Source organism: Vulpes vulpes, chromosome 9, assembly GCF_048418805.1.
Source record: "Vulpes vulpes isolate BD-2025 chromosome 9, VulVul3, whole genome shotgun sequence".
NCBI lineage: Eukaryota > Metazoa > Chordata > Mammalia > Carnivora > Canidae > Vulpes > Vulpes vulpes.
Window position 1 is genome coordinate 3,646,101 of NC_132788.1, and position 18,527 is coordinate 3,664,627.

General features: G+C 48.0%; 1 protein-coding gene across 5 annotated transcripts in view; it reads left to right on the forward strand.

Moving 5' to 3' along the window:
• COL6A3 (collagen type VI alpha 3 chain) overlaps positions 1 to 18,527 on the forward strand; it is an 80,922-nt gene that overhangs the window by 19,926 nt on the left and 42,469 nt on the right. For 2 of the 5 annotated variants that reach the window (XM_025984340.2, XM_025984343.2), the window contains 6 exons: positions 4,190 to 4,774; positions 6,503 to 7,102; positions 8,326 to 8,898; positions 12,522 to 13,130; positions 14,998 to 15,603; positions 17,197 to 17,811. In XM_025984340.2, the coding sequence (XP_025840125.2) occupies positions 4,190 to 4,774; positions 6,503 to 7,102; positions 8,326 to 8,898; positions 12,522 to 13,130; positions 14,998 to 15,603; positions 17,197 to 17,811 (3,588 nt within the window). The remainder of the gene's footprint in view (positions 1 to 4,189; positions 4,775 to 6,502; positions 7,103 to 8,325; positions 8,899 to 12,521; positions 13,131 to 14,997; positions 15,604 to 17,196; positions 17,812 to 18,527) is intronic. The other 3 variants (XM_025984344.2, XM_025984341.2, XM_025984345.2) reach the window with 2 other exon arrangements.

The following is an 18,527-nucleotide window of genomic DNA, read 5'->3' on the forward strand; positions in this document are numbered from 1 at the left end:
GATCTGTGAGTGAGTGGGAAGCTCCTGTTAATGCATGCATTGTCAAGAAAGTGTGCTTTTTAAGGGGAATTCAAGAAAGCTGTTACTCTGAGGCTACTGAGCATCATCGTATTGTTTACTTACGATCCAGTCATCTGAAAAATGGATCTCAGGGTCTCATTGCAATTCTGAGAAAATTAGTCCCTGGACTTTGGCACTGCCTCTAAGCCAGTGTGTTACCAGGTGTGCTCGTAGGTACGTGAGGGCAGACCCTATGCTGGGTACTGACAGCCACACTTCTGAAGGTAAGAAACAACAAAGCACTCACTTGGTGGGATATTTATGAGATGCTGTTTTCCTGTGCTTGTCAGATTACTGAGTAGTTCCTTCAAGTGGTGAAATCATGACGTACATTCAAATGGAGGGCCTTTGGCGAAAGAGATCGAATGGAGTAATTTATAAACGTAAAACAAATCATATCACCTAACAAATATGCATTTAACAAATATGGGAGGTGAGAATGTGTTTTCAAAATGTAAAGAAGAATATAGCTGTGCCTGAGGCTTTGGCAGTTAGAGTTTAGGCAGATCCGATTGTACCAAGTTACCTCGACTGGTGATCTCATCTGTCCGCCAGAGATTACCAACGGTATTCCGCATTATTGCTGGGTAGGGAAAATCAGAATTGATGCCAAATTCCATCCTGAGAATCCCCTTGATATTTCTAGACATCCTTCTGATTGGAATACTACCCACGAAGGTTTCTCTGGATTTGTACACTTTTGGAAACAAACAGATGGTTTCCATAGGTTTCCTCAACATTGAGAAAACACCATGGCTGTAGCCGGGGGACGTGGCCTTTGATCCTGGGTCTTATGTGAACCAGCTGTGCCATCCTGGGCAGGCCGCACAACTTCCCTAGGCTCCAATTTCTTGAATTTATGACAAAGAGCTACACGAGATGAAGACATTTTCTGTCCCAGGAGGAGCTCCACACTCTTCTTCTTGGGCAGCACATGCTCTGAGTTCAGTTTTCCCTAGTGAGAGCGTTAGGTCCTTACTCACAAACATCTTTGACCTTTGTGACTACTTTGAATACTCAACAAAGATTCTTGGCTATCTGGTGTGGACAGTATGCCAAGCACTGGACACAACAGTGCTGGTGGACGAGAGCAACACGGCCACTGGCCTGTTACAGGGTAATGGGAAGATGGTGGAAGGGCAAGCCAACGACCAGACACAGTATTGGGAGTGTGAGAAGGTAGATGAGGGTGCCCTGGGGCTGTAAGGGGAGGACTAGGGGGAGAGAGCTTCAGACAGGGTGGCTAGCGAAGGCCTGTTAGAGAAGCTGCAGGATAGAAAGGGGACAGCAGGTTAAGAGCAGAGGGACAGTGTTCCAAGGGATGGTGGCCCTGCAACGCAAAGGAGCCTGGCCTCTTTCCAGGACTGTTGGAAGGCAGTGGGGCTGGAGCTCACTTGATCCACGGAAGGCTGGAGAAGCAACTATTTTGGGGGTAAACACAAACATCTTTGTCCTCACCGTGTCATGTTTGAGGTGAGCATGGGCACTGGGTGCTGACAGTCACAGACAGTCACATGTGGGTTCAGAGGAGAGGTGTGGGAGTGCGGCTGGGAGAGAGACAGGGCCTAGGGGGCCAGGCCAGATGGGTAAGGAAAGGAATGCTCTCGAAAGTGACCTGGGAGGGCGGTCAGTGCAGGGAGATGCCAGAGTGGAATGTTGGAAGCCTGGCAAGGATGGTGTGTCTCGAGGGCGGGAGAGGTGGCTTGTGTCCAGAGCTGCTGAGAAGCTCAGTTGGATGAGACTGAGGGCTCCACTGCATGTGTCCCCATGGAGGTCATTGGTGGCCTTGGCAGATCCTTGTCACTGTAGCACTGGTGGGGGGTGGGGAGGAGAGGCAGGAGGAGACAGGGAGGGCAGAGGATGAGCCCCGAGGGAGGTAGAGGTGCCTGTGGAGCTGAAGGCATGTCCTCCAGTGGCTTCTGTTTTCTCAGTGACCCATGTGGTGAGATTGGGCTTGGGCCCGGGCCAGGTGTGAGCCAAGAGCAGAGGATGAAGTAGTCATCCTGGAGGCTGGGAGAGGAAAGCTTCCAGAACAGCACTGGCCCTCGTGGGCTGGTGCAGATTACCCGAGCAGCACAGCCCGGAGCAGGACGGGGGCTTTGTCAGGAACCGAGGCAAGGCCCCCGAAGGTGGGCTGCGGAGCCGATTGGGCAGATCTGGGGCCTGGCATGGTGGAGGCAGGTGGAGGGTGAGTGAGCTGCAGGTGGGAGGCCAGGCCGAGGGTGGGGGATGGCAGTCTCCGGAGATGGTAAGGACAGGTGGGGCCTGAGAAGCAGTTGCAGGGTAGCGGGTGGGAGGCGGCGCAGGAGGACAGGATTTACGGGGGGCCAAGGTCCTGAGTCATTGAACCTGATGGGAGTAGGGCGGTGAGGAGACAGCCCTGGGAAGAAGCGACAGGAGGGGTCTGGACATTTGCAAACAGCAGCACGGCAGAGCAAGGGCAGCCACCCCGGTCCCGGGCTTGTGAGGTCTGGGAGGATGTGATGTCCTCGGGGTGTGCTGGTGGCGGCCACCTCCGGAGGCGGGAGCAAAAGCCCTCAGATCAGCAGGACCTTAGGTTCACCTCCCAACCAGGGTATTTTGAATCCAGGCCCAGCAAAAGACAGCTCCGTCTGGGTTGGCATCACATGATAGGAAGGAGGATGTCACGCACTGAAGGGGGACGAGAGGCTGCCCTCAACCTGCTGAAGGAGTCAGCCCGGTGATCGAGGATGACAGTTCACCTGTCTTTCTGCTCATCCACCATGTATGTTACCCACACGCACACACACAGACACACACGCACAATGCAGGAATCTCTGCTTTTCAGGTCAGAACTACTTGTACATCAATATGGAGGAGGGGTGTGTGTGAGTGTGTGCATCCGGGCAGGCTCACTGTCTGTGTGTGCATTAAACGTACACGTGTGGTTAGCTGTCTGTACGTATGTATGTCTCCTACGTCCATGTGGAGGGGAGGAGAAGGCAGGCCTGGGTCACACGCAGTGTCTTTTGCACACGCATGTAGTGAGAATTCCACACATCTGCACATCTCTATGGAGAGTTTAAGGACTTGGAACTCATCGTTCCCACACCACAAACTGATGCCAGAGCGATGTCCCTGCATGCCTGTCCCCGGGTGCTTTGTGTCTGTGCGCATCTATATGTTTTCTCTTAAAAGAGGACAATTTGGATGAGTAATAAGATAGTCAAATGTCAAGACACGTAATCCACCTGACGGTGTGGAGCGGTAGGGCCTGCTCACGTCCAGATAATTATTTAACAGAGACAAGCATTCCTGCCTCAGCTTTAACCACTGATGTCTTTATAAGTCCTAAAAGCCCTAGCAGGTGTTTAGATGGGGTGTTGTGTCTGACCCAGTTCCTCGTGGTCATGGCTCAGGCCACCTGCTCACATGGCAGGTGGACACAAGCTCACAGGCACGAGGCAGTGACCTTGCTCAGGTGCTTTTGCTTTGTGGTTTATCACAGTCTTAGCACCTTCCCAACGCAGGTCTCTTGAATGGAAATACTTCAATGCCACTTGCTGGGTTTGACATCAGTTTCCTTTGTGTAAGTTTTATGATGTCAAGTAATTGTTTCTCTTTTCTTCGCCTGAAAAACCCAGGCTTGAAGAGTAGAACGGGAGGGAATGGGGATGTTTGTGCCATCAGCTTGGCAGGAGATGTTCATGACGTCACAGTTGTGAAATGAAGGGCCCTCTGAGTAGACACTGATGCCTCCTTTAATTATTTAAGCTGCTATGGCTTCATTCTGACTTTCAAATCTAACCTATAGACTTTTGGCAGAAAAGAGCTTCCTGGCTTTTTTTTTTTTTTTTTTTTTTTACTGATAATGCGCTAAACAGGCAGTTACTAAAACTCAATTTGTTTTCTTGCAACTATTTTGTGAAATGGACTAAGAGTGGGTGGGGGTGGGAGGGTCAGGAGCCCATCCTGCCACCACACACAGGGAGAATGCAGCTGGCACTAATGTGTGTGTTACGACAGATTCTTCAGGGGGGTCCCACTGACTTCACGCTGGCCCGAGCAAACGGGAATGCCCTTGGAGTGGAGTTGGTTGTATAGAGGGTCTTAGCTGGACGCGATAGGTAAGGCCATTCTACTCACCTTATGATGTTGCTACCTACAGTCATTGAAGTCAACAAGAGAGACATAGTTTTCCTGGTGGATGGCTCATCCGCACTGGGACTGGCCAACTTCAATGCAATCCGCGACTTCATTGCCAAAGTCATCCAGAGGCTGGAGATCGGACAGGATCTAATCCAAGTGGCAGTGGCTCAGTATGCAGATACTGTGAGGCCCGAGTTTTATTTCAATAGCTACCCCAGTAAAAGGGAAGTCATTGCCGCCGTGCGGAGAATGAAACCCATGGAAGGCTCGGTCCTGTACACGGGCTCCGCTCTGGACTTTGCTCGGGACAACCTGTTCACTAGTTCGGCTGGCTACCGGGCCGCCGAGGGGGTCCCTAAGCTTCTGGTGCTGATTACAGGCGGTAAGTCCCTAGATGAAATCAGCCAGCCCGCCCAGGAGCTGAAGAGAAACAGCATCATGTCCTTTGCCGTTGGGAGCAAGGCGGCCGACCAGGCTGAGCTGGAAGAGATTGCATTTGATTCCTCCCTGGTGTTCATCCCCACCGAGTTCCGAGCCGCCCCTTTGCAGGGCCTGCTGCCCGGCTTGCTGGCGCCTCTCAGGACCCTCTCTGGAACCTCTGAAGGTATGATGGGGAGGAAGTCAGAGCACGGCAGGGTGGTCTGCAGGCAGAGCCTTTGAGAAAAGCAAAACAGAACAAAACCAAGTCTGATTTGTGCTCAGCTGAGAGATAGGTCTTAAATGATGGAAACAAGAGCCACAAACGAGATTTATTTCAGGCTTCCTTTTACCCTGAGCTGGAGATTGTGTGACCCCAATGCCACATGATACAATGGTATGTCTGCCAATGTCATAGGATGAGAATTGCATGACTTCACATGCCATCAAATAGAATCCTATGGCAGAGACTATAGGGCCAGGGGTCACCTGTCCTTACAGCTTCTGGCCTAGCCTAGGGGGTCACTTGGTAGTTGTTACCTCTTGTCAGATCCCAGGGTTCTGTCCCTACCGGTGACTCCCGTCCAGCCTGCTTCTGCCACCAGCAACATGTGGCCCGGCTCTTGCCCTCCTGAGCCTACAGTGCCCAGCCTTGACCAGCGCAGAATGTTATTGGCCTTCTCTCTGCTCTCTTAAGGGGTTTCCCTTCAGTCCCCGAATGGGCGTGGAGATAAAGACCCAAGTGGTTTCTAAAATCTTTCCTTTGATGCGATGATCAGTGAAAAGTTATTTTCAAAGTCTGTTGAGCTGGATGAGTACCATGCGCCGTCCTTAATGAAGATGAATATCACGGAAATGAGCTTTTCCACCTCACGGCCTCACCCCCTAGAAGACTGTTGGATGCATGACCCGTGTTGCATGCTGCATGCTTTCTCCCGAGGCTCTCTGCTCTTCTGAAAGCCTCCCTCTCTCCTACTTCCTTCAGACTTCCAGTCCACACTCTCCTAGCCAAAGCCATTTAATAGGACATAGGGTAGAATTAGTTGTTGGGCCAAAAGTTGAGTGAGATAACCAGGGAAGAGATGGGAGGTAATTTTTTTTTTTTTTTGGAAAGGCATGTAGTACTCTATGTGCTGCTACAAATTCTCTAATTTGAAAATTATACTTTTGAATCTTCACGTGCCTGTCTTCAGTCAAGCATGGTCAACAGTCCTTTTGCATTTTCACCCGTTTCCATGCTCCTATTATCTCACTCTGGAGGCATTCCCACGGGCACCCCGCTGGATTATTGCCAGGCGATGCTGTGGCTCCCAAGAGAGGAGTATCAATAGAGAGTGACAAAGGGGTGGTCCTGGGAATACTTCAGGATGAGCATAGAGCCATTTTATTCATTTTTTTCCTAGCCTTGAGGAACTTCTATTATCAGGTGAACTTGGGCTAACACTTCTGTCAGTGGATGTCTCTCTGCAGATGTGTAGGGGTGAAGCCCCGGGGGACCCTGTCTCACCCGTGTGAACCTGGCCGCGACCACGGTCATAAACATGAGTGAGGCGGGAAGCCACAGTCCCCTGGTGGCTTCCCTCGCAGGGAATGAACGCACTTCCAGGGAAGGAATGTTCCACCTCCAGGATTCCGGTCATTTTTGTTGGTTGCAAATATTCTAACCTTGGCACTGTATCTCTCCACGAGCCAACTTGGTTTCGTCAACTTGGCTACCAATATGCCTCACAAGCACCAGCCACCGCTAGAGGAAAATATGCAGCCTGCTGCCATATTTTACGAGACCGACATGCTTTGCCTCACTGTGACCGTCTGTGTGTTCTCAATGTTGGCATGCGTGCCCGAGGTGCGGGCACGCATGATGTGGCCCTCGCGGTTGTGTATGTCTCACTTTGTTTTCTGTGCTCCACTGCAGTTCACGCAAACAGAAGGGATATCATCTTTCTTTTGGATGGATCGTTCAACGTTGGAAAGGCCAATTTCCCTTATGTGCGGGACTTTGTAATGAACGTAGTTAACAGCCTTGATGTTGGAAGCGACAACATTCGTGTCGGTTTAGTGCAATTTAGTGACACTCCAGTAACAGAGTTCTCCCTAAACACATACCAGACAAAGTCAGATTTGCTTGCTCATCTGAGGCAGCTGCAGCTCAAGGGGGGGTCAGGCCTGAACACTGGCTCGGCCCTGAGCTATGTCCATGCCAACCACTTCACCGAAGCTGGCGGCAGCAGGATCCGCGAACACGTGCCGCAGCTCTTGCTCCTGCTCACAGCCGGGCGGTCTGAGGACGCCTATCTGCCAGCTGCCAATGCCCTAGCGCGCGCGGGCGTCCTCACCTTCTGCGTGGGGGCTAGCCAGGCGAATAGGGCAGAGCTTGAGCAGATTGCTTTTAACCCGAGCCTGGTGTATCTCATGGATGATTTCAGCTCCCTGCCAGCTTTGCCTCAGCAGCTGATTCAGCCCCTAACCACTTATGTTAGTGGAGGCGTGGAGGAGGTCCCACTCGCCCAGCCAGGTAAAGCTCCCCACCTGCGCGGGGCTCCCTTCCCCCAGCACGACCCCCGGGGGCAGGTGGCCCATTCTGAACCTAGGAGCGTGCCGAACTGCAGAAAGGAGACTGGCCTTCTGCGGTGGAGATGTTTTGGATGGGGGCTTGAGACACGGTACCAGCAAGTTTTGATTCTCTCTCAAGGGGGTTCATTTGTGAAAGAAAGTCTAGAAACTCCTGCTTCTGCTCCTCCCATCTCAACCCACCTCCTGTGACGGTTTCTGGAGCTTAGATCCAGACGGCAGTGAGAGCGAGAGGGACGGCCTCCCTTTCACATGGGAGAATCCACTGAGGTCATCTAAAGAGGGAAATTATTTTATTTAGATGATTTATTTTTAATGTTCAAAATCTGCAGAGGGTAGAAATTAGTATTTTTAATAAACCCCACAAGGGCTGCATCTTTATGTGACGACAACATGATTTCCAAAGGAAGTCTGGACTGTTGTTGTCACTGCAAATCAGTACAGTGGTGAGATGAGGACACGTTGGCTCTACCAGCTCACTGACATCACCCAGATGGGTAGCAAGAGGGAGACAACTGCATCCTAATCCTGTTTGAACTGAAAATAATGTTCACGGTACATGTGGTAGCCCCCTCTGGGCTGTCATCCCTGTTTTCTGTGGACTAAGTACAGAGGATTGGGACTGTACCACAGAGCAATGGTGGGTATTCTTTGGGGTCCTAGTCCATAACCTCAAAGTTAATGAAAAGATGATCCACTTAGAGCAGATAGGTGTCAACTCAGTTATCCTTGGGTGGTTAACCCATGTCAGCCTTTGTTGCTAAAGACTGGTCAATTTTGAAGCAAAAGGATAATTTGGGCCACATTTTAAGTGGTTTAATTTACAATGATTGGAAAACACTGTTCTCCTAGAGTGATGACCTCCTGACCCAAGAACAGGGCCCTCTGGGGCTTACACTGTCCTGCTTTGTCAAAGAAGCATGACACTAGGTTGGGTAGACCCATCCGGTTCTTTGCCAAGAGGCACTGCTGTGAAATGGGGCATTTTACTGATGGCTGGTGCTTCAGGTTTTGACAGTGGGTTTTCTCCTTCCTTGCTGGTACAGTGCTCATCAAAGATAATTGTGTGACTCCCCATTACCAAATGCTAGTGGTGCTGGGCTGAAGTCACACTGGTGCCTGGAAGGTTCTCGTCCCTCACTGTGTCCCAACCTACTTTTGTTGTAGAGAGCAAGCGAGACATTCTATTCCTCTTTGACGGCTCAGCCAATCTCGTGGGCCAGTTCCCTGCGGTCCGCGACTTTCTCTACAAGGTTATCGATGAGCTGGATGTGAAGCCAGAGGGGACCCGGGTTGCGGTGGCTCAGTACAGCGATGATGTCAGGGTGGAGTCCCGCTTCGATGAGCACCAGAACAAGCCCGAAATCCTGAATCTTGTGAAGAGAATGAAGATCAAGACCGGCAAAACCCTCAATCTGGGCTACGCGCTGGACTACGCACGGAGATACATCTTTGTCAAGTCCGCCGGAAGCCGGATCGAAGATGGAGTGCTCCAGTTCCTGGTGCTGCTGGTGGCAGGAAGGTCCTCAGATCGTTTGGACACACCTGCCCTCAACCTGAAACAGAGCGGGGTGGTGACTTTCATCTTGCAGGCCAAGAACGCAGATCCTACTGAGCTGGAGCTCATGGTGCCGTCGCCTGTCTTTATCCTGGCCGCCGAGTCACTTCCCAAGATTGGAGACCTTCAACCACAGATCGTCAATCTCTTAAAATCAGTGCAAAATGGGGCACCGGCACCAGGTATGGCATAGAAATTCTGGTTGCTTCCGCGGCCCAGTTCTGCAATGCGTGGGTATGCGGTAGGCTGCTGGCTCTTTCTTTCTTTCTTTCTCTTTCTTTCTTTCTTTCTTTCTTTCTTCTTTCTTTCTTTCTTTCTTTCTTTCTTTCTTTCTTTCTTTCTTTCTTCTTTCTTTCTTTCTTTCTTTCTTTCTTTCTTTCTTTCTTTCTATTAATCATTTTTGTATATTTTTTTTATTGGAGTTCGATTTGCCAACATATAGCATAACACCCAGCGTTCATCCTGTCAAGTGCCCCCTCAGTGCTGTCACCCAGTCATCCCATCCCCCAACCCACCTACCCTTCCACTACCTCTTGTTCCTTTCCGAGTTAGGAGTCTCTCACGTTCTGTGTCTCCCTCTCTGATATTTCCCACTCATTTTCTCTCCTTTCCCCTTTATTCCCTTTCACTATTTTTTATGTTCCCCAAATGAATGAGACCATATCATGTTTGTCCTTCTCTGATGGACTTACTTCACTCAGCATCATACCCTCCAGTTCCATCCACATTGAAGCAAATTGTGGGTATTTGTCATTTCTAATGGCTGAGGAATATCCCATGTATACATAAACCACATCTTCTTTATCCATTCATCTTTCGATGGACACCGAGGCTCCTTCCACAGGTTGGCTATTGTGGACATTGCTGCTAGAAACATTGGGATGCAGGTGTCCCGGCGTTTCTGTATCTTTGGGGTAAATCCCCAGCAGTGCAATTGCTAGATCTTAGGGTAGCTCTATTTTTAACTCCTTGAGGAACCTCCACACAGTTTTCCAGAGTGGCTGCACCAGGTCACATTCCCACCAACAGTGCAAGAGGATTCCCCTTTCTCCACATCCTCTCCAACATCTGTTGGTTCCTGCCTTGTTAATTTTCCCCATTCTCACTGGTGTGCGGTGGGATCTCATTGTGGTTTTGATTTGTATTTCCCTGATGGCCAGTGATGCGGAGCATCTTCTCATGGGCTTGTTGGCCATGTCCATGTCTTCCTCTGTGAGATTTCTCTTCACGTCTTCTGCACATTTCATGATTGGATTGTTTGTTTCTTGAGTGTTGAGTTTAATAAGTTCTTTATAGATCTTGGAAACTAGCCCTTTATCTGATATGTCATTTGCAAATATCTTCTCCCATTCTGTAGGTTGTCTTTTAGTTTTGTTGACTGTATCCTTTGCTGTGTAGAAGCTTTTTATCTTGATGAAGTCCCAATAGCCCATTTTTGTTTCTGTTTCCCTTGCCTTCATAGATGCATCTTGCAAGAAGTTGCTGTGACCAAGTTCAAAATGGGTGTTGCCTGTGTTCTCCTCTAGGATTTTGATGGAATCTTGTCTCACATTTAGATCTTTCATCCATTTTGAGTTTATCTTTGTGTCTGGTGCAAGAGAGTGGTCTAGTTTCATTCTTCTGCATGTGGATGTCCAATTTTCCCAGCACCATTTATTGAAGAGACTGTCTTTCTTCCAGTGGATAGTCTTTCCTCCTTTATCGAATATTAGTTGACCATAAAGTTCAGGGTCCCCTTCTGGGTTCTCTATTCTGTTCCATTGATCTATGTGTCTGTTTTTGTGCCGGTACCGTACTGTCTTGATGACCAGAGCTTTGTAGTACAACTTGAAATCTGGTATTGTTTTGCCCCCAGCTCTGGTTTTCTTTTTCAATATTACCCCACCTATTTGGGGTCTTTTCTGATTCCATACAAATCTTAAGATTATTTGTTCCAACTCTCTGAAGAAAGTCCATGGTATTTTGATAGGGATTACATTAAATGTATAAATTGCCCTGGGTGGCATTGGCATTTTCACAATATTAATTCTTCCAATCCATGAGCATGGAATATTTTTCCATCACTTTAATTGTCTAACTGCTCTCAAGGCAAAACAGGAGAATCAGGGTAACATTAGAATATTTCATAATTGGATAGATATTTCATAATTAAGATTATAAAGATTTAGGCACATCAGTAGTTAAAAATCTTTTTGAAAACACTATTTTTTTTTTTACTATATGCTTAATAAAAGCCACATACCAGGGGTACGTTATAGCTAGAAAGGTCTTCAACTTCATGGTCCCCTAATGTCTTCCTTTTTTTTTTTTTTTTTATTTTTTATTTATTTATGATAGTCACAGAGAGAGAGAGAGGCAGAGACACAGGCGGAGGGAGAAGCAGGCTCCATGCACCGGGAGCCCGACGTGGGATTCGATCCCGGGTCTCCAGGATCGCGCCCTGGGCCAAAGGCAGGCGCCAAACCGCTGCGCCACCCAGGGATCCCCCCTAATGTCTTCCTTTAAGTGGGTCTCCCTATGCTCTAATTCATCCACAATTCATTCATAGAGAATATAAAGTGTGACAAGAGGTGGGTGAATTCTCACCATAAGCAATTCACTGGAATTTCCAAGTGCTTTACACTTAACCACTTTACACTTGTCGATAAAAATGCAGCAAAAAAAGAGCAATTAGTTTCAAATACAGCCCTTTTGATTAAAAACCGAGGGTTTAGAACTTCTACATTGACTCTTGGGCCATACACTGTTGGTTTTGGATTGTAACCCCAACATCTGGTCTCCATTTTTCCCTGTTGATTCGCTGTGACATACGGCAAATCTCAAACCCTCCCATCTCAGTAACATGCTGATGGTTATGCAGGTTCTGCTGTCTCATCTCCCCCTCAGCAAACACTGTTTCCTGAGTACACCTTTGAAAGTTGACCATACTGCTCAAGCATTGAGAAATCCTAAAATAAAGGGCCTATCTATCTATCTATCTAGCTATCTAGCTATCTAGCTATCTATCTATTATCTACCTATCCATCATCTATCCATCTATCAATCGTGTATCTATCTTGCTATATTCATTTTCGATTCCTGCTGTAACAAATTACCATAAATTTAGTGACTTAAAACAAAATGGATTCATTGTCTTCTGGTTTTAGAGGTCAGCAATCCAAAACCGGTTTCGCTGGGTTAAAAGCAAGGTGTCGGGATCCCTGGGTGGCGCAGCGGTTTGGCGCCTGCCTTTGGCCCAGGGCGCGATCCTGGAGACCCGGGATCGAATCCCATATCAGGCTCCCGGCGCATGGAGCCTGCTTCTCTCTCTCTGCCTGTGTCTCTGCCTCTCTCTCTTTCTCTCTGTATGACTATCATAAATAAATAAAATTAAAAAAAAAAAAAAAAAGCAAGGTGTCAACCACATTGCATTCCTTTTGGAGGTCCTCATGGGTCACACACTCCCTTGCCTCATATGGCCCATACCCCTTGGCCTGGGGCCCCTTCCTGTATCTGCAAAGCAGCAGCAGATCATCTTCTCTCCTCTCTGACCTCTGCTTCCTCTCTTAGAGCTCTCCCTTGAACTTCCATTGTCTTGTCTCCCTCTTAGAAGGACACATGGTTGATTATCCTGGATCTACCTGGATAACCTAGGACAATTTCCTCATCCCCGAAACATGTAATGTAATCATTCCTGCAGAGTCTCCTCCACAATTTCCAGGGATTCCTAACTGGATACCTGTGAGGGGCCATTATGCTGCCCACTTTGATCCAAGGCAGACAGTCCCTTTGGTCCTGTGTGTCACTGAGGGTGTCTCCCTCCCAGTTTCAGGTGAGAAGGATGTGGTGTTTCTGATTGACGGCTCTGAAGGTGTCAGAAGTGGCTTCCCTCTGCTGAAGGAATTTGTCCAGAGAGTGGTGGAGAGCCTGGATGTGGGCCCAGATCGGGTTCGTGTGGCCGTGGTGCAGTACAGCGACCGGACCAGACCTGAGTTCTACCTGAATTCATACATGGACCAGCAGAGTGTGGTCAATGCCATTCGCAGGCTGACCCTCCTGGGAGGGCCAACCCCCAACACCGGGGCTGCCCTGGACTTTGTCCTGAGGAATATCCTGATCAGCTCAGCTGGAAGCAGGATAGCGGAAGGTGTCCCCCAGCTCCTGATCGTCCTCACGGCTGACAGGTCAGGGGATGATGTGAGGGGCCCCTCGGTGGTCCTGAAGAGGGGAGGGGCAGTGCCCATCGGCATCGGCATCGGGAATGCTGACATCACAGAGATGCAGACCATCTCCTTCATCCCCGACTTTGCCGTGGCCATTCCTACCTTCCGGCAGCTGGGAACCATCCAGCAGGTGGTCTCCGACAGAGTGATCCAGCTCAGCCGGGAAGAACTGAGCCGGTTGCAGCCAGTTTTGCTTCCCCCAACGAGTCCGGGTAAGGAGGAGATTCCTTGGATGGGGCTACTTGTTTGGACTGTGGGCTCCAAAGTATTCTCTGTTGGTTTTCTCTACCATATGTGGTGAAAACTGGCCTTTCATGAAGAATTAGGAGCTACGTGCCTTTGGTCTCAGTGACCAGGAGTGGCAGAGGCCTGGGGACATACTATGATTCATGTTTTGGGCCAAATTATAAAAGTTTCAAAGATGTGCATATGCTTGGCTTTAATGTAGACCCCCTAAGTCCATGTAGAGGCTTCTGTATAATGTTGGAAAGGACGGGGCCACCTCACTGGTGGCACCGGCTTGGTATCAGTTCTAAGGTCCCACTGGCGGGTTCAGCTGGCAGCCTGCTGTGATGAGGGAGGGAACTTGACAACAGGGTCCCCTATGCTGGGGCACAGTCTCTGAAATATTGGTATTTCTAGAGCCAAAGCATGATGACTGCCTTTGAATGTGGCTGGTGCTGAGAAGTAAATGTCTTAACCGGCAGGAGTCCACCTTGCTCTTGTAACTGTAGTTCATTCTACTTCGTCTTTCCTGTTCCCCTTTTGTAGACCTGGTTACAATAAGCTAGAAAACAGTGGGATCCTGGATGCTGGGGATGAAGGGGGCTGAGATCTATCCGTGCCCTGCACAATACCCACGAGGGCGGAGAGGGTTGCAGTAGTTGAGGCTGCAGCGTCCTTGCTCCCTTGCAGCGTCCTTGCTCCCTTGTGGCTTACATTCTACAGAGTACCATCTGAAGCCTCATGGTGTGGAGGGGGGAAAAAGAAAGGCAGAGGGGAACAAAAGGAAGGGAAGAGTAGAAGCAAGGCTGGCTTTTCCTTGCTAGAGTACACCGTGTCCTGCAGGCTTCTGTGGAATGTTCTAAAGGGTTTGTGATCAAATAAATCTGGGGAACAGTGGGATAAAGCCAAAGAGGTCCTCCCACAATTGATGTGTATTGCAATAAGGGAATGCCACAGTTCCAAAATCTATTTGACTCCAGGGTCCTTCTATATGGTGCAGGGTTCTCAAGAATACACTCTGGAAGTCTTGTCATAGTGCACATGTGAGTTCTTGACTTTAAATACAAGCATATATTTCTGCAGCATATTTGCTCCCCCACTTTTCAAAATAACTATTTTTCTACCTTTGCCTACTTCCTAGCCTGCTTCTTCTATGCTTTCCTTCTTCCCAGCACTGCTGTCCATAGCTCAGCCCAGGTGAGCCATCTCTGCCTCCTGGGCACCTGCCCACTCTCACCTACTCAAGGACACCATCCATCATTCTTTCTCCTGATTCATTGATTCTCCACCAAGGATGGGAAGGATGATTCCCTTTACAATACAGACACATCACTTTTTCTTCTTTCTGAGAAACCCTCTTGATGCCTGCTTCCCCTCCGGGAATACCTCAATCCTCTTTTAAAAGAGTTATTGAAACCTTTGCAATTCCTCTCTGAACCCACCCCAATCTGTCATTCACTCTCACCACTCCACAGAAAGCGCTCTTGACAAGGTCCCCCCACGATCATTTCCCAGATGCCATCTTGCTTGATATATGAGGAGCTGATGCATGTCACAGTTGAGATCATCTCCTTCCTGAAACACTAACCCTACTTGGTCTAGACATGGCTCTTATGTGTCTACTTTCCACCTCCCTCAGGGTTACTCTTTGTCCTTTGCTGGTTTCTTCTCCCTGACTTATAATCACTGCAAAGCCAGAACCCACTCCTGGGACTGGTATTTTATCTGTAATAGTCAGAATGAGGTTATGTCGCCCGTCAGGTGATGATTCCATGACAAACCAGGAGGTGGTTCATTAACACTAAGGATTTGGTGCCGGCAAAGGTGAAGCCCATGATTACATGTGATTTTCAGGTGTTGGAAGCAAGAAGGATGTGGTCTTCCTCATCGATGGGTCCCAAAATGCTAGCCCTGAATTTCAGTACATCCGCACCCTCATTGAGAGACTGGTTGACTACCTGGATGTGGGCTTTGACACGACTCGGGTGGCAGTCATCCAGTTCAGCGAGGACCCCAGGGTGGAATTCCTGCTGAATGCCCATTCCAGTAAGGATGAAGTGCAGAATGCGGTGAGGCGGCTGAGGCCCAAAGGTGGGAGGCAGATCAACATTGGGAGTGCCCTGGAGTACGTGTCAAGGAATATCTTCAAGAGGCCCCTGGGAAGCAGGATTGAGGAGGGCGTCCCTCAGTTCCTGGTCCTCATCTCATCTGGAAAGTCTGACGATGAAGTAGATGATTCTGCAGCAGAACTCAAGCAGTTTGGTGTTGCACCATTTACCATCGCAAGGGACGCAGACCAGGAACAGTTGGTTAAGATCTCCCTGAGCCCTGAATATGTGTTCTCAGTGAACACATTCCGGGAGCTGCCCAGCCTGGAGCAGAAACTGCTGACCCCCATCACAACCCTAACTTCAGAACAGATACAGCAGATCCTGGCCAGCACTCGCTATCCTTCTCCAGGTAAGATGGGGTATTTTTTTGTTGTTCTCTGAGGTATTTTTTAAAAAATATATAAAAACATAACAGGTTCAGAAATCCATGGTACTCATGATAAGTTAAATTAAAATAAAGGGACACTGCTATTGAACCATTTGTGTCTATTGCTTGTTGCAAGAAGGGTGGATGTACGCGATGGTGAACCATAGAGCATCTTAGGGAGAGGGTGTTAGAAAGGACAGGATTTGAGCTTGTGGTGGACAATTTTGTGGAAGGCTTAAGGAAATGGCAATTTGGCCTGGATTGGATCTTGTCAAGAAGTGAAAATAATTCTGATTAGTTATCTTTCTACATCTTACGGCTAACACTGTAACTGGTAAAGAAGCAGAATTCATTCGTATTAGCTAGGATGGCAGGTGTTTAGTTATTTTTGTCTTTGTTTTCGTCTGTATGTGTATGATTCTGATGCTGATGTTGTGTGAAATCTTTTGTGTTCTACTGGAGAACCCAAGGCCTGGCTGTGTGTGCTGGGCCAGTTTCTTGTCTTTCTCAGTTCCATGACTTGCTCAGCTTTTGCTGTGCTGTGTTTCCATTATAAGTAGCCTGGTGATTGATGAGGCAAAAGAGGCTGAATTTGTTGAGTGGCAACATGTGAGTAGCTCAACAAAATGGTATCTGGGGGGATCCCTGGGAGGCTCAGTGGTTTAGTGCCTGCCTTTGGCCCAGGGTGCAATCCTGGAGTCCCAGGATCGAGTCCCACGTCGGGCTCCCAGCATGGATCCTGCTTCTCCCTCCTCCTGTGCCTCTGCCTCTCCCTCTCTCTCTCTCTCTCTCTCTCTCTCTCTCTATCATAAATAAATAAATGAATCTTAAAACAAAACAAAACAAAAAAAACCAAAATGGTATCCAAGAAGTACCTAGAATCCTAACTAAAAGGAAAACATGGTTCATCTTTCTCAAGACTTTTTGATTAATTTTGTAGTTAAAAGTGGACTCATATAAAGAAAACAGGGGAAATAATAGTGAAAACAAAACAAATTGTATAAATTCTAGGGATATGTGGGCAGGGGGAAATTCCATGAGTCAAACACCTGGGTAGCTGTTGAGGTGCACTAGGAAAGAGTTGGCATTCTCTAGGTGTCACTACCTATGTGGCGGCCTCAGACAGAGAGGAACTTTGACGTCAGTTGTCTCTCTCTTTTTTGTATACCAAAGATGTTATTCTGGGTGACCTTGATCCCTTTTGGTAGTAACAGCTCATGATTCTGTAGATTCTGATAATCCAGTTTCTAAATGCTGTTTACATTTTTTAAAAACTAGTTGTAACCCAGACCGCAAAGCCAAAATGAAACTAGAGTAAACTTAGAAAGAGAAAGTTTTGGACAACTTCGAATAGTTCAAAAAGCAGAAATTATTTTGGTGAGAAAGGCTCAACTTTTAGTGATTGTATTTAAAAAAGCTCAAGAGATAAACACACACACATCAGCTTATAATTTTAATGTTAATTAATATTGTGGTGCCGTATAAGGCAAAGTTCAGAAATGAAAGCAGAAATAAAACCAAATAATGACTCCAGTTGTGTCCCAAGTTTTCCTCTTCTTTTCTTTCTATCCACAGGTATTGAGAGTGATGCAGCCGACATTATCTTCCTAATCGATAGCTCTGACAGCGTCAAGCCTGATGACATTGCATATATTCGGGACTTTGTTATCAAGATTGTTCGCAGACTCAACATTGGCCCCAATAAAGTGAGGATTGGGGCTGTACAGTTCAGCAATGAGGTCTTCCCAGTATTTTACCTGAAGACCCATAAATCTCAGGCTTCCGTGATCAATGCTTTGCGTCAGCTGAGGCACAGAGGGGGGTCCCCACTGAACACCGGCAAAGCTCTGGAATTTGTGGCAAGAAATCTCTTTGTCAAGTCTGCTGGGAGCCGGATAGAAGACGGGGTGCCCCAACACCTGGTTCTGTTTCTGGGTGGAAAATCCCAGGATGATACTTCCAGGTTTTCGCAGGTGATCAGCTCCTCAGGGATTGTGAGTTTAGGAGTAGGAAACCGAAATATCGACAGAGCAGAGCTGCAGACCATCACCAACAACCCCAGACTGGTCTTCACGGTGCGAGAGTTCAGAGAGCTCCCCAACATAGAAGACAGGGTCATGCATGCCTTTGGGCCCTCCGGGGTCACGCCTGCACCTCCAGGAGTGGACACACCTTCTCCCTCACGGCCAGGTATGACTTGCGTGACCTGTAACTACAGAGCGTGACATCAATTATCCTTTCATTGAAAAAATATAGTTAGTATTTATCTTAATAATTTTCATCTGTTAAGGTTGTTGCTGCACATAATATTAGAAACTAAATACTGGAAAAATGATTCAGTTGAAACTGTAGAAGGAAACATATCCCAGAGAACATGGTCATTGATTCCTCCAGAGGCTTCTCTGAGACTAGTTAGAACCTCATTGAAAGTTCCTGTGAAGGTGCATTGAGGGTTAACTCTAGATTCGTTGGCTCTCAGAATAGGACGGAGTCTGAGACTGGCTAATCCATGCTCCTCCTTTACTCCAGTCTTGATGGCTTGATTATAACTAGGAAATTACCCCCAAATGTGATTGACTTTTGGGAGGCTTCCACGAAGCGCTTAGCCTGATGGCAGGCGATCTTCCAAAGGTGTACGGGGTCTGCTTCCCAGTTTCCAATCTGTTTCCCCCACCCCTGTTTTGATTTGCTTCTGGCACATTTCCTTCAACTCCTGTCAGACATCATTGTTTATTTTTAACCAGAAGGAAAGTGCTTAGTGGCATTTCCTAAAACATCTGAGTTTTTGGATCGTTGAATCTGTGGCATGATACCGTTTTGTGTGGGATAATCAGACTGAATTCTCAGTTTCCCCAAGTCCTACTGTCTCTTATCTTTTCATTCAGATGGTTTGTCATTTATCTTCT